We start from the raw sequence: 16109 nt of genomic DNA on the forward strand, positions 1-16109 counted from the left end.
TTCTTAGAATGTAAATACGAGGGAGAGTCAAATGACTGAAAACAAAATGTTACATCGCCCGTTGACTTTCAATCTCACCACCTAAGTTCCTGGGTTCGAATCCCGTCGTGGGCATGGGTGTTCTCTGTCAGTGCAGCTTCACCAAATTTATCTAAAATGGAGGGGCGAAACTCAAATAAGGGACCTGGGAACCTTCCTACATTGCGTCTGGTCAAAGAGAGCGAATAAGTTGAGGGACGGGAGTGAAAGTGCCCGAGAGCGGTGTGCAGAAAGCTTCTTTTTGACATTATTATAACAAGTGCTATAAGTGTAAAATTATGAGAAAAATGAAACAGGTTGATAGCTTGTAGTGAGACAAGAACCCACAATTAGTATGAAAGGTAAAGTTGAACAAGTCAGGGCATAAGGAGAGGGGATATGGGTGGACAAAAGAAGAGGGAAAAAAACAAACAATCGATGTATGGAAATGTACACAGCCGCAAAGGCTCATACTCAAATGAACCTATATTCTATTCTAATCACCACTCATCCCCAACCTCACGTTCAGTTTGTAATAATAGTAACACTAATAATCGTCCTCAATTTGCATGAGAAAATTAAGTTCTAAATATCACGCCATAGACCAGTATTCTTTGGCACTGCCGTGCCGAAGAGGAGGTTGCACAACCCCACCCTCACCGGCCCAGTATTCCTGGAAAAAGAACGTCAAAGGAAAAAAATATATGCAAAATTAGGACTGACTACTAAAACCAGTATAGGCTACATTTAACGTTTCCAAAATCCTGGGCACTGTTCTTTGGGTCTTAAAAGTAAGAATGGTACTTGTGCAGTTGCTATAACTAAGAGACAAATCCAAGCAATTCAAGGCCGTATTTGGATGTATTTTTGTTATTTAGCTCAACTATTCTGCCACTTTTGATTAATTGCGACGATGGTGAATAATGAATGGATGAAATTGATGAAGAGACTATCATGTAGAACATACCGATGTTCACGCCAGGATTTGAACCTGGTAACTTCTGTGGCGAGATCGAAAGTCGACCACTTAACGCGCTCGGCCGCCGAGTACACTGGCGTACGCAGAAGGGTGGCTGATGGGGCTACATCCCTTCCAGAAATTGAGAAAAATCAAAATTCTCAAATGAAAGCAGAAAAGAACTCGGGAAAGCCAGAGTGATTTAACTGAATTTGAATTTAAAATTTTGGGTGCGTCAGCACTAAGGCTATTTTGCACCCGTCACACAGAGTGGTATAGTCCACGCGTTTACATCGTTAACGTCGAAGGACTGAAGAAAGCCGCCGCCACAAACGTGAGTGGGGATAAATAGCGGGCGAGTTGTTTTCGTCCAATCACACTCAACCTTCAGCCAATGGGCGCAGCTGTCATTCTGCTCGTCTACTCCACGTGGAGTCCTTGAGCCAAATGGTCGCAGATGTCATTCTGCTCGTCTACTCCACGTGGAGTCTCAGTCACATGACTGCGGATACGCTGTTGCCGTACTTTGCAACTTCAATGTGGAGAGCGTGGGAAGGTGCTTCTGCGCGGAGGGACAAGGTGGCGTAGAGTAGATGTGTGGCAACACTGTGCGTTGTATGTGATTGTTGCAGCTGGTGGGCGCGCTCCGTCGACTTCAAAGCCAGCCGGTCGTTAACTTAGCTAGCGCGTCGACTTTAACTGAAACCTCCCATTTTCTTGTCTTTGAATATTATAACTATGAAATATTGTATGTACCCCCCTCCCCAAACACACACAGAATGCAGCTATGTAATAACCACTTTTACGGGCCCATCCGAAAAAAAAAATGTGCGTACGCCAGTGATCGAGCCGACTAATTTGATGACGTAAAATGTGTGACTATGAAGTGACGAACCAGTACCTGAGCTGTTAAAGAAAATCAGAAAAATTGGCTGAGGTAAGCTAAAGATGTCAATGGAATCCGAACCATTGTGAAACCACTTGAGATCGACCAGGGAAGGAAATTAATTCAGGTGAACACACAGTTATAATATACTCCCTCTGTCCCATAATTATTGTCCGGTACACTTTTGTTTGTTGTCCCATAATAATTGTACGATATTCAAACTGTGACATTGGTGTATACAGAAGAAGTAAATGAAACACGGGAATGTGTCACACAACATTATTACTCAAGGATCAGTACAAATTGGCCGATCAAGTATCCAAAAGAACATAAATAAAAAGTTACCATTTTGGCATACCGGACAATAATTATGTGACAGAGGGAGTAATTATATTATACCAGACAACCACCTCCAATTAGCCACTAGTATACAGGAACATTGCATACCTATTATGAGTGGAAAGCTGTGAATATTGATCTCTACCTGTGTCACGTGTAATAAAAACATGGCAGGAAAGGATATCGACTGAATGATTTACTACCATTCAAGGTCATTGTCAAACAAAGCAAAATGCTATGAATGTGTCTCGTGTGCAAAATGTTTGGCTGATTAAGCTATCGAATGTAGTGGTAGTGATCTTGCGCAGTATGGTTCATTGCTTCCTACGTATAATTGCTTAGCCTTTCAAAAACATCTGTATGTACACGTCTATAAAAATAAATAAATAAATAAATTACATTACATATATACACACATACATACATACATACATACATACATACATACATACACACACACACACACACACACAGAGGGAAGAGAGAGATATGTGGGAAAGAGAGAGAGAGAGAGAGAGAGAGATGTGGGAAAGAGAGAGAGAGAGATGTGGGAAAGAGAGAGAGAGAGATGTGGGAAAGAGAGAGAGAGAGATGTGGGAAAGAGAGAGAGAGAGAGATGTGGGAAAGAGAGAGAAAGAGATGTGGGAAAGAGAGAGAGAAAGAGATGTGGGAAAGAGAGAGAGAGAGAGATGTGGGAAAGAGAGAGAGAGAGATGTGGGAAAGAGAGAGAGAGAGAGATGTGGGAAAGAGAGAGAGAGAGAGATGTGGGAAAGAGAGAGAGAGAGAGATGTGGGAAAGAGAGAGAGAGAGAGATGTGGGAAAGAGAGAGAGAGAGAGATGTGGGAAAGAGAGAGAGAGAGAGATGGGGGGGAAACAGAGAGATGGGGGGGAAACAGAGAGATGGGGGGGAAACAGAGAGATGGGGGGAACAGAGAGATGGGGGGGAACAGAGAGATGGGGGGGAAACTGAGAGATGGGGGGGAAACTGAGAGATGGGGGGGAAACTGAGAGATGGGGGGGAAACAGAGATGGGGGGGAAACAGAGATGGGGGGGAAACTGAGAGATGGGGGGGAAACGGAGAGATGGGGGGGAAACGGAGAGATGGGGGGGAAACGGAGAGATGGTGGGAAACTGAGAGATGGTGGGAAACTGAGAGATGGGGGGGAAACTGAGAGATGGGGGGGAAACTGAGAGATGGGGGGGAAACTGAGAGATGGGGGGGAAACAGAGATGGTGGGGAAACTGAGAGATGGTGGGAAACTAGTTCATGCTGAGAATTTCGCATGCCGAATATGAAAGCGTTGCGGACAGATGAACATATGAATTTTGCAAAATCAAAATTTCCTTTTTTCATCAATATTGCCCCTTCACTTCTGAAATATTGAAATCACGATCACAAAACCTTATCTATTATTATTTGTAGTGGCAGCCTGCCGCGAAATTAGTTTGGTATTGACGCTTGCAAAGCACGTGGAGAAACCTGGCCTACGTCACTGCGGGAGGGTGGGTTGCTGGCATGCGAGCCAATCAAATTTTTTCCAGTGCTTTACACAAGCCCTGGTTACCTAGCAACAGAAAACTTTTATCACGGTGTTGCCACTTATCGGTCGATTGTTCCTGCAATCAGTTTATGTTTTTGGGAGAGGACGTGTTGTTTGTTTGTTGCGTTGCATTGTTGTGATATTTTAACCGGTCCGTTTGTTTAGTGTTTACGGAATTTAGCGTATTATTTGTTGTATATAGAGTAATGTTTTAGTGTGTTATTTTTTTGTACATAATTTTCTGTGTTCTGCTTGTGTGAAGAATGTCAAGCACAGGATTCAATACTCGAGATGACAATGTACCAAAGAGGCTATGCACTGAAAGAAAAATGAATTCTTCTCAAAGGCCAAACGCGGGAGATGGTTTGTTCTGAGCGCAAATAATTTGAGCAAGAGAAAAACAACGGGGGGTCCAATCATTTCTGTAAATAAAGTTGTGGACAGGACTGCTGCTGCTGTCGGCGTGTCTAAGAACACTATTGTTACCATAGGGAAAGAAAAATATAATGTGGTGGAAATAAATCAATAAATCAATCAATGCGAGGCTTCAAAATTGGAAACCCCAGGAAAGAAGAGGAATATCAGTCAACGCATGACAAATTTAGATACCTTTCAGCAAGACGCTATTCGTCGCCATATTTATTCTTATTATAGGAGGAAAGATCAGCTCACTGTTAGGAAACTGCGCGCTTCGTTGAAAGATTCGGGACTTTTTCAAGGTGGGGAAACAGCTTTAAGGGCAGTCATAAAATCTCTAGGATTCTCATACAAAAAAATTAATGGACGCAAAATAAAGTAAAGTATTGAGGCATTTGGGGATGTAGAGGTAGGGCTCCACACATTCTCGACGTCGATCTAGGCCATATTATGGAGGTGATGCGGTGATGTGGTTCACCAACCGCCTTTACCCCGGGGGCTGAGTCGACCCCGGAACCGCTCTGGATATTTGAAAAAAGTTCCACAAACCACCGCGGGTCTCCCGCGTGAAAGTCAGACGCCCCACCAACTGGACTTTGTTCAATTTCTCGAAAAACAATAACACATTTCATCATTGTTGTTCCTTTTCATAACACGTTTTCCTCACAGCGTCAGACGGCTGCACTGCGTACCGTACCGCATGATATGGCAACACCGGGACGCGTGTTCCTTCAGCTCTCAATACCAAACTAATTTGGCGGCAGGTATAGTAGAAACTATTCATTCGTATAAATATTAGGTTTGATTGAGTTGGTGACAATAAGGAGACTTAATAGGAAATTATTCATTTGGCAAAAAATATACGAAACATGAAATTTGTCACAAACATTAATTAGATTTATACTAGACGTTTTATTACAATAACTTCAAGAATTACTTGATAATGCAGATATTAATTGTTCGCAAGCCAAATTAAAATTTTTAATTATGGTTAGTTTTCTGGGTGAATAAATTTGTGTGACAAAAGAGGGAAAAATTTAATTTTCACTCTGATGAGCTTAAATTTAATATCCGAACTAAATCTCTTCAAATTTTCATGCAATTTTAATATTTTTCATGAAATTTATCTTTCCCTTTTTCAACTAAAATTCTGCCTGAGTACTCCTCCGCCAAGGGAAATTTACGTTCATAGGGCAACACTGCTTGCAGCATTTAAAAAATGCATGTCTCTTAGATGTACAAAATTACCAATAGTTCAAACCAACGTTCCTTGACTGATGCGACCACTGTCTGGCAGCCATTTGCAATGACGAGGAAAAAACGTTTGTGACAAACGAACGACCGGAAAAATTTGTGTGGATGTTTCATTGTGACTTCTCCGTTTAGCACCTTGTTATCACTTGTTAGGCAATTGAGTGAAGAACGTGAGCTCATACTTTGGCCACTTAGCATTATCACACCTTCCTCAGCAGTCTTTTCCAGTGGATAATGAGGATGTCGCAATGAAAATTTCATTGGTATCTCAGAAGAACGGTGTGAAAATCTGGCTCCTTTCAATATCACTTTGCATTTGTACGTCAACTGGAATCGAACTTAAAATGGCAGAGTAACGTTTCACTGTTCTCTCTAGACCTATGCCTAGTCTCCCCCAGACAGGGTGACAGAAATAGACTTCTCATTTCTCAACCAAAAGCTTGACACCGAAACAAACAACTATTAACACTGCTCATGTGAAAACATATGTAGTCAAGTGTTCGCATTTAATGTCCACCATGGCATAACGCGCCACGGAAAATTTGAATCCTAAGCACTAGAGGTTGTCACATGTTCACGTTTATTAATATTTTTGCCTTTAATTAACATCAATTCTTAAATTATCCCCCACGCGCCCCCGCCCCTAATCGCCGCCACTGCGTGGCACCATGTCATTTTGAGGCTCGTGCCAGTGTACAGCCTCAACGGTGCATGCTACATTGAAAATTTAGATAAGCACTTTAGGTTACGTCCTTTCCCCCCTTTTTTCTATGTGTACTCATAACGGGGTTGTCATATGCGACTGGACTTTTGATTCACACTGTATAGTGACAGGTACAGCCACGGACACTTCTGGATTGTAAAGATCCCACTGAAAACCAAATTGGACACAGGAAATATCAAAGAAACACCCTTCTTTAGCTATGGCCCACAATCCTATAACACATTCCTGTGTAGAATTTGAGCAAATATGACCATTCCCTCATAGAAAATAGTAACTTGAAATGGAGGAAAATTAGTATATAATTCTGGGAAGCGCCGTGGAGTAGTTGGTAGTAAAAGAGGGCTGTCATAGCTTCGATCTCGCCACCGATAAAAAAAAAAATGTTCACCTAAGACGAGAGAAGAGGTGCTTTCTCGGAACATTATTAGGTGTAAGTAATAGAACTAGACAATGGATAATGTCCAATTAACATTGCATGCTAAATCTATGATGATTGCTGAATAAAATCAATAAATAACAATGAAGAAAATTAATGGGATGATTATTTTCCCTTTTGAGAACACATTCAGAAAAGAAAACAATTTACATTACATTGAAACTTGCCATCTACTGTGGGAACAGTGACAAATCAATGTGTCGTCTTGGAAACTACAACGATTTTGATTATTTTCATATCAGATAATACGTTACGCCTCATTACCACAAACATGCCGCCTACATGTTAATGACGTCTGTGTCTCCCTTACGCACGACGCAAACGACTGTGTGAGTCATTTCACCATTGTTAACATGCAAACGTTGTCACGCGGGGTTCGATACTGGGGAAATCGAAGGTGGAATAAAATGAGGTTGGTCCACTGGACGCTTCGTGGTGTGTTCGGAAACTCTCGCCTGTATTCGTGTGTGACTATTTAGCTAGTCTGTGGTATTTAACCTATAAATGTGAAATTGTAATGCGATTACGCGTTTCTTTGGATAAAAAGCACACCGATTAGCTCATTATCAGAGTTAGGTATTGATGACAAGTATATTTTTTTCGGGACTATGCTCAACAGTTTCATTATTTTGGCTTAATGATAATTTTTACTATTTTTATTACTTTGGGTGTCATTTTATTTTTAAGGATTATTAATTGCATTTTAATATTACTCGGTTGTTTCGTGCTTGTTGCTCAAGCTTATGGCAAAGACCATAGAAGGAATAAGACTGTTCAATTCTTGTTTACCCTCTATATTGAAGCGTATCATATGCTCACTAGTGCCATCTGTAGCGAAGCGCCAAACTATTTCCAGATAGAGCGCAGAACGCTTCTTGTGACTGAACACTATTTTCACCCACCTTCCACAATGGCCCCAAGGATGGTTGATTCGAGTTTTTAATTAGAACTCCAAAGTGAGGCTTGTTATCATGATTTATGGTAGTTTGACTCTCTTTGAGAATAATTTTTAGAGCAGATGTTTTCATCTAAACAAATTTGCTCTACATCAACTTTTTCCGATTTCTTGTCTAACAGCAAAGCTGCGACAAGATGTGATACCAGGCAATCGTTGAAGACCATGTAAGTTGTTCACGTCTTGTATAAACGCTAAAGTATGTTAATTGTAATACCTACTTACTCGCAATTAGAAGTGAAATGACACTTCTCACATTGTCACGAAACTTTTGTTAGATATAACTTCAATTTAATATATATATATATATATATATATATATATATATATATATATATATATATCAGTTTTATCTTTCGGAAGGATAGAGTTTTAGTTTCCTCCTATAACCACAAAATATAGAAGATATAAGTGAATTAGGTACTTGTATCATCGTTGAGGGCGAGTTGTCTAAGAGAGATATCTGCTGGGCAGCTGCTAAACCACTAGAAACTTACGTAGGATGTTCACTGGAGTAATTGGGCTGTCTTATTCCCTCTATTTTCTTTGGTGCATAATTTTGCTTCTACACATACTTCACACAAAAATCCACTTTTGAACATGACGCCATTCCTAATAAATGAATGGCTGTTCATAACTTGCAACGGTTCCACCTGCATGTACTCAATCTTGGTTGGATTTTTTTCGTTTGACACGTTGACAGCTGCATGACAGATAGGCAAAACCACAGCTCAGATTTTTTAAGGGACCTAGTTTGAACAGGAAAGGCATGTTCGTGAACAAGTAATAGCTATAAAATATTCATAAATAGCCAGTAAAAATTCAGAGAATGAATATTGGCCTACATATTGACGTTAACGTTGTTTTCGGAAGTAAATTTCAAACCCTATTTCGTAATATATTAAATTTAAGCAGGAAATCCAATATGAACGGCCAGCATAGCACGGACCGGCATTCGCAAGTTCATTTGAAGGAAATCAACGGAAAGTTATCAGAAGTTTTCCCGGTACAGTCGCGGACACTTCTGGGTATAAAGATCCAATTGAAAATCAATGGGATTATTACAACCCAGAAGCGTCCATGACTGTACAAGTCGCTTTAAGCTCGCACATGAGCGAAACGTTCCAGAGATTTAAAACAGTTTGTGGATGTACGTTCCCCGCGACAAGCTATTTGCCTTGAACGACCAGTAAAACTTAAGTCCACGATCCGCGCAACTACTACCACAAACTCAGATGAGGTCCTTCCATTGCAACTGCAAGATAGTCTGGTATCGTGCTGTCTGTCCATAATGGGTCTTCTACGATGATCCTTCAGATCATCTCCCAGTGGCGTACACAAGGGGAGGGGATTTGTGAGGGTCATACGCCCTCTTTGGGCCAGTATTCCTAAAAAAGAGAACGTCAGAGGCAAGAAAACATGGCAAAATGAGGTCTGATTACTAAAAAAAAGGTACGTAATCCTCCCTTCGTTCGAAAATCTTGGGCACGCTACTGTCATTACCATTTGAATAGTTATTATTAATTTTCTTTATGTTCTTCTTGCGAATTTGAGGATGAACTGAATAAATATTGATGCAATCAAAGAAAGGAAAATGCACACATTCCGAATTATATATAAAAAAACACGTACTATCAGATCAGACCCCATACTTATGACAGTTATCATCTAGAAAATCTTGACCAATTGTGAAACCAAAGATTGTTAAATATATATTACACTGTATAAATATTATTGGACTTACCTGCTATGAGACTAGCGATGACTAATGGTAAGATCATAAGTTTCAGTAACCGCATGAAAAGCTCACCGGGATAAGAAATAAGCATGATGGTATCCGAATCAAGATTCATAGGTCTTAATCCCAAACCTGAAATAAAAGAAAAATAAATTATCACATGTAATGTGCAAAGAACGCTCAAAAAATGGTAAATAATAACTAAAGTTGCAAGCTTGGACTTCTGTATGCTAGAAATTACATGCAGGATTTTAGTGGGAGTGGAAATGCTCTTTAGGCACTGACTGTACTTCATGACAATTCTATTCAGTCATATTTTATTCAAAATAACTGTAAAGTCAGTCTATTAGTGACAATTATGAACATGTGCTGCGCAGTTGCACATATATTCAGGATAAACTAGTTTTTGAACGCACGTACGCCGAAAACAAAGTGAACCAAGAACAAAACTTTTTTTTTAAAAAAAAAAATATTAAGGAAAGTTCAAGTTGCTGCGGCGACATGCTGTATATTTTGTGTATATTTCATTTGCCCTCGGCTAAGATTGACAAACACAAGAAGGGTGTTTATAAATCGAGACAAGAAGGAGACACTTATTCATAGGATTGGCAACACTGTCCATAGCGGAATTTTGGGTTTCAGAACACCTCTTTCCGTCCTGGCAATTTGTTGTCTGTGGTTCATACAGTGCACATTCTCAGTAAAAATGTGCATCGAACAACTCATCCGCCATGTCAACATAAAAAAAAGTCATTATTGTTCATTCTCAAAACGCAACCTTACTCGAGTCCTCCATTGAGAATTATTTCTGGAACGTTTTAATTGCTGAACAAAAATCGTCCCCATATAAATCATCCCCTTCCTCTTTGAACGACTTGACAGGTGCGGCAGAAGCGCCTGCCAACTTCTTCCTCTCCTTACTTCTAATTCCATTTAGTAGCCTGTGACATCAGCATACGCTGCTTTGGCCAGAGACAAACAAAAAGGGAATAGACCATTTCTGTCCTTTCGTTTGGCAAGGCTCCTCCTCCATTGCCTCTGGCGGGATTTGCTATTTTCGGAGACGCGATTCGAAGTAGTTATGCAACAGCTGAAATTGGATTTATTTCACGCCTCAGTCTCTCACCGAGCTGCAACAGCAAGCCGTCGTCTTTGGTGAACAGCTGCACACACAGACGTCAGCGAAGATGTAAATTCGCTTAGCAAAGCGAAGGGATCGTAAGCGGGTTCTTACTTATCGCTGATGCGTTCAGAAATGGTTATCAGTTTTTAAATAACTCGATGCATGCAAAGGAGGAAAAAAGACACCTGAGCATGGAACGTAAAGGACAGAATGACACGGTGTAGCGAGCACAAAAAATGCCTGACGTCAGTTTACGTAGGCCAAGCAACTAATCCTTGTGCATCCGTTTGAAAGAGAACTGAATTGAACAAAAGAACATCACACGATTGCTGATAAAAGCATTAACAAAATCGAATGTACAGTGGGATCCATGACCATGCAAATTGTCCACGACTATTTTCATTAATTTTTCTCTTACATCCTGTGTGTTTTAAGCGTTGGATTTTTATGTATGTTGGTGCAGAAGTTGTCAACAGCTTGTTTTGAGTTTTCTCTTAACTCTTGAAGCACCTATTGGGTCAAATAAAGTGCACGAACATAGTGAAGGACAATTTGCACGGTAATACTCATGAATTCCACTGTACAAGGGCAAATAATTCTAAACTAATCTTCTCTGACTATTGTTCTGAAGAACGTACATATTTAAAGTCGTTGCAAATTTGCAGAGTGTGCATTGTTGAAAAGGTTAACACTGGTCTTGCAGCTATAATGTTACAGTTTCGTGACGTCTCAAAATGACAAATATCCTTTATTCAACAGACTCAATCCCCCTTTCCGAATGTGCAGGGGCTAAACGTCATTCTGAACACTGAAATGTCAGATGGAAATTCTTATTTTGTGTACTAACCCAGTGCAATAGTAATTGTTAAACTGATTAACTGATTGTATGAAACAAATGACAAATGTTGGGTTTGATGGTGCTGCCATCTAGTTTCAAAATATTGATTATTTCACAAACCGTTCACACAGTGAAAAAAGCTGGTTGATTTCGAGTAAATGAGCTCTGACTACCAACCATTTTCACTTCAATCTCCCTAAAAATTATGGACTTTCTCTTGGCTCAGTTTGCAAAATCTACTTTTAATGAAGTTAAACGCGCAAAGACAACGTTTTGTACATTTCTTCATGGTCTGCACGACCCTGCTGCGTTGGATTGTCTCGCCAAACTCGTGCGGGGGGGAGGGGGACACCTGTTACTGTGTCACTTCGCATACCAAAGGATAAAACAGGATGGTACTACCTTAACATATCCTTGAAGTCTTGCCACCTCATCGTTTTCCAAAAGTTGTTTCCACAATGTCAGAAAACACTTGATTGTGACACCAATCTCAGTATCAGCAGTACAGACTACTTTTCTTGAAACACAAATAGTACTACAGTGTCAGTGCCAGACGTTAATTATGCTTGCTATTAACTAAAATTGTCTATGTTAACCTGATGCTAGTTGTATGTGGTGAAGATATCGTAATGAGAATGGACGGATGAACAGATCAAACTCGAGATTTCAACTAGGGACCAAATGGCATGCCAAAGAAGAAAGGAAGTCATACCCACCCTTCGGCCCAGCATACCTAAAAATGAACGTCAAGTGCAAGGGGCATGGCAAAATATAGTATTGTATTACCACCATACGTCATATTCCCCCTCCCTTACGAAAATCCTGGGCACGACACTGTTGGGAACAGAGCACTCACTATAGGGTCAATCCATATGAAGTCATACAACATGGTTGCTTGACCATTTTTAAAAAAAGTTTATTTTTTGTGTGGTGTGAGCCTCATATGTTGACAGTTCAGAACCACTGTTATTTTATTTTTACTATCACCGATTTGAAGATGGCGGGCATTCTTTTATCATGGCGCGCGTCATTTTCTCCATTCGTAAGCATCAGCGGCAACTTTTTTATCTCAGCTCTGGTAAGTCCTACGACAATTAGACAAAATCTGTGATGTTAAGCACATTATATGCTACAATTATATTTGTGTAATTTTCTAAATATTATTCCTTCATAATAAATTTTAAGGTCAAAATTGTATATTTTAATCGCCCAAAATGACATTTTCGGACATTTTTGGGGGGTGAAGGCAGTTTGTTTGACACTTGAATTTTTTTGTGTAAGTACCTGTGTACCAATAGAGTATGTCAAAATTATTTGAAGCTTGAGACTTTAATATTTATTTATCTACAGGGTCATAAACATGTACATTTTGTTAAAAAATTCCAAGTTCAGGGTTAAATATCTCTGGTGGGCAGTTGTTTAAAAATCTGAAATTTGTACACAATACAGTACTTCATGATAAATAACTTCAGTAAAAATTTTGAGTTTGAGATTTCATTGGTTTAAGAGATACAAAACTCGTGAAAATTCAATATTTTGTATTAAATATGGTATGCCTAATTTCATTTTTTATTAACATTTTATGTTAAAATTTTGCAAATTGTAATTTGGAATGTCAATGAACAACATTTCAATCCTGAAATGGATCTACAATAAAGTATATATGCGAGGGCGTGCTGAAAAGTAAAGCTTCCTATGTTTTTTATTTTCTTTGTTACCTTGTAAACGCATTTTGGATTTCGAGCAACCATACATTGCACTTATAAGACTTTCCAGCTTCTCCATTGAAGGTTTCAAACTTCTATCGCCAAGGGATGCTGAACTATTGCAAGGAAAATGGCAGCATGTAACTATGCAATGTCGGTGGACTGCCTGAAGTAGCGTGCCGTGATCGAGTTTCTAACCACAGAAAATGTGTTACAAATTAACATTCATCTGAGACTGAAGGCATTTTATGGGGATGAATGTATAGACATCAGTATAGACATGTGCTTAACATCACAGATTTTGTCTAATTATCGTAGGACTTACCAGAGCTGAGATAAAAGTTGCCGCTGATGCTTACGAATGGAGAAAATGACGCGCGCCATGATAAAAAATGCCCGCCATCTTCAAATCGGTGATAGTAAAAATAAAATAACAGTGGTTCTGAACTGTCAACATATGAGGCTCACACCACACAAAAAATAAACTTTTTTTAAAAATGGTCAAGCAACCATGTTGTATGACTTCATATGGATTCACCGACCCTATAGTGATCGTCAGACAACACATCTAGATATAATAACTTGCTCGTTAACTTAAAGAACGTATATCTCTTAGTTTTTTAAAAGTACAAAGCCGAATCTGGGATTGGACGGAAATGGATCCCAGAGTTCGGTATAAAGAGACCATGGAGCCGGGCAGGAGCAGACCCTAGAACCGGGTATGAACAGTCCCTGGGGCCTGGAATGAACAGTCCCTGGGGCCTGGAATGAACAGTCCCTGGGGCCTGGAATAAACAGTCCCTGGGGCCTGGAATAAACCGTCCCTGGGGCCTGGAATAAACCGTCCCTGGGGCCTGGAATAAACCGTCCCTGGGGCCTGGAATAAACCGTCCCTGGGGCCTGGAATAAACCGTCCCTGGGGCCTGGAATAAACCGTCCCTGGGGCCTGGAATAAACCGTCCCTGGGGCCTGGAATAAACCGTCCCTGGGGCCTGGAATAAACAGTCCCTGGGGCCTGGAATAAACAGTCCCTGGGGCCTGGAATAAACAGTCCCTGGGGCCTGGAATAAACAGTCCCTGGGGCCTGGAATAAACAGTCCCTGGGGCCTGGAATAAACAGTCCCTGGGGCCTGGAATAAACAGTCCCTGGGGCCTGGAATAAACAGTCCCTGGGGCCTGGAATAAACAGTCCCTGGGGCCTGGAATAAACAGTCCCTGGGGCCTGGAATAAACAGTCCCTGGGGCCTGGAATAAACAGTCCCTGGGGCCTGGAATATACAGTCCCTGGGGCCTGGAATATACAGTCCCTGGGGCCTGGAATATACAGTCCCTGGGGCCTGGAATATACAGTCCCTGGGGCCTGGAATATACAGTCCCTGGGGCCTGGAATATACAGTCCCTGGGGCCTGGAATATACAGTCCCTGGGGCCTGGAATATACAGTCCCTGGGGCCTGGAATATACAGTCCCTGGGGCCTGGAATATACAGTCCCTGGGGCCTGGAATATACAGTCCCTAGAGCCTGGAATATACAGTCCCTAGAGCCTGGAATATACAGTCCCTAGAGCCTGGAATATACAGTCCCTAAAAAGAAAAAAGGTAAAGTGCTCCCCTGTGCATAGCACCACGCCATGAAGGCGTATAGGGGTGTGAGGGTAACGCCCCACACTTTCTTGATCCGGTCGTGAGTGGGGGTGATGTGATCAGCATCACGCCCCTGACCGCCTTTACCCCCCAGGGTTTCCCCCAAGTACCCATGTTATTCGACGCCGGGGCCGCTTCCATCGTTAGAAAAGTTCCCGGATTTGAACCGGACGGGGATCGAACCCGGGACCTTGAGCATGGTAGTCAGACGCGTTACCGACTGAGCCACCGCGGCTACCTGAATAAACAGTCCCTAGAGCCTGGAATAAACAGTCCCTAGAGCCTGGTATAAAGAGTCCCTAGAGCCTGGTATAAAGAGTCCCTAGAGCCTGGTATAAAGAGTCCCTAGAGCTGGGTATAAAGAGTCCCTAGAGCTGGGTATAAAGAGTCCCTAGAGCTGGGTATAAACAAACCATAGAGGTGGGTATAAACAAACCATAGAGGTGGGTAGGACAGGTCAAAAAATGAACTAAAGAAAAGGCACTATGAGAGGTAAGACAAAAACATTTCTCATGACATGCATGCATAGCGATGTTGCATGCAGTGTGGAGAGACTAAGGGAAAAGACACTGGAGATATCATCGCACCTAGAGGTATACTTCTATTCTTTTGAGTTTTTAATTTCCTCGAAAGTACACAAAACTCCAACCCAAGCACCTTCCAGGTTTAAAGCGAGCAAGGAAGTTTAGAAGTGGGACGTCTGCTTCCTTCTAACCCGCTGCAAAGCTATATCTGACGCTAATAGATCTTGGCAGGGATAAATTGAAAATATTGTCAAAGTTGTTTTTTTTTTTGAGAAGAGAAGCACCAGCAGGAGCTTGATGATTAAAGTTTTCCAGAACTCCTCCCCCTTCCAGTAAAGTTCCATGATCGTTTTCTTCCACTTTTCGACTTCAAAAGAACAGTTCGGCTGCTCTCAAAGTCTGTTGGTACCGCTTTCAATCACAGAATTTTTCAAACCCGCTTCCAGGAAAACAATATATGAGAAAAACTTCCCGTGTTCATTTCCGAGGATTATGACGAAGAAAGCTGTGGTTATTCTTGTCGAAGTTTGGATCGTGTTCATTTCTTTCCAAAACTGAAGCGTACTGGAGCGATAATGTATTTGAGTGCCAGACTGTAAAAAAGTTGACTGAAGGAATGGTGGTCCAAGACCGCCAATCCCACAATTCATTGCGCGAAATCATGCTCCGCCGCCATATTTCCTGCAAACTGATCACACCCTGCGTTGAAAACATGCCGATTAAGTATTGTGCGTATGATCTTTGCCGAAGTAATTCAAGGTATGATTATCACGATAGCATGAGGAATGTGTACGTTAAAATATAGCAAATTTCTCGCTGTAAGAATGCTTCCCACTCATACGTTTTCTTTAACAATAGTCCGCTACGATCCTTAGCGGGCTATGCCTAACACGTGCGAATCTGTTTGCCCGACTTCATTCTTATTTCTTCCTAAAGTGCATTGCGTGATGACGTCAAGTTGAATATTATCAATTAATGTAATTTTAATTATTGAATTTTGTTTAAAAA

General features: G+C 41.1%; 1 protein-coding gene across 3 annotated transcripts in view; it reads right to left on the bottom strand.

Annotated features, from left to right (window-relative positions):
* The window catches only part of Eaat2 (Excitatory amino acid transporter 2), a 151107-nt gene that overhangs the window by 42735 nt on the left and 92263 nt on the right, over positions 1–16109 (bottom strand). For all 3 annotated transcript variants that reach the window (XM_083125048.1, XM_083125049.1, XM_083125047.1), the window contains one exon: positions 9274–9399. In XM_083125048.1, the coding sequence (XP_082981174.1) occupies positions 9274–9399 (126 nt within the window). The remainder of the gene's footprint in view (positions 1–9273; positions 9400–16109) is intronic.

The sequence above is a fragment of the Lepisma saccharinum genome, chromosome 7 (genome assembly GCF_977018435.1).
Source record: "Lepisma saccharinum chromosome 7, izLepSacc3.1, whole genome shotgun sequence".
In the NCBI taxonomy this organism is placed as follows: Eukaryota; Metazoa; Arthropoda; class Insecta; order Zygentoma; family Lepismatidae; genus Lepisma; species Lepisma saccharinum.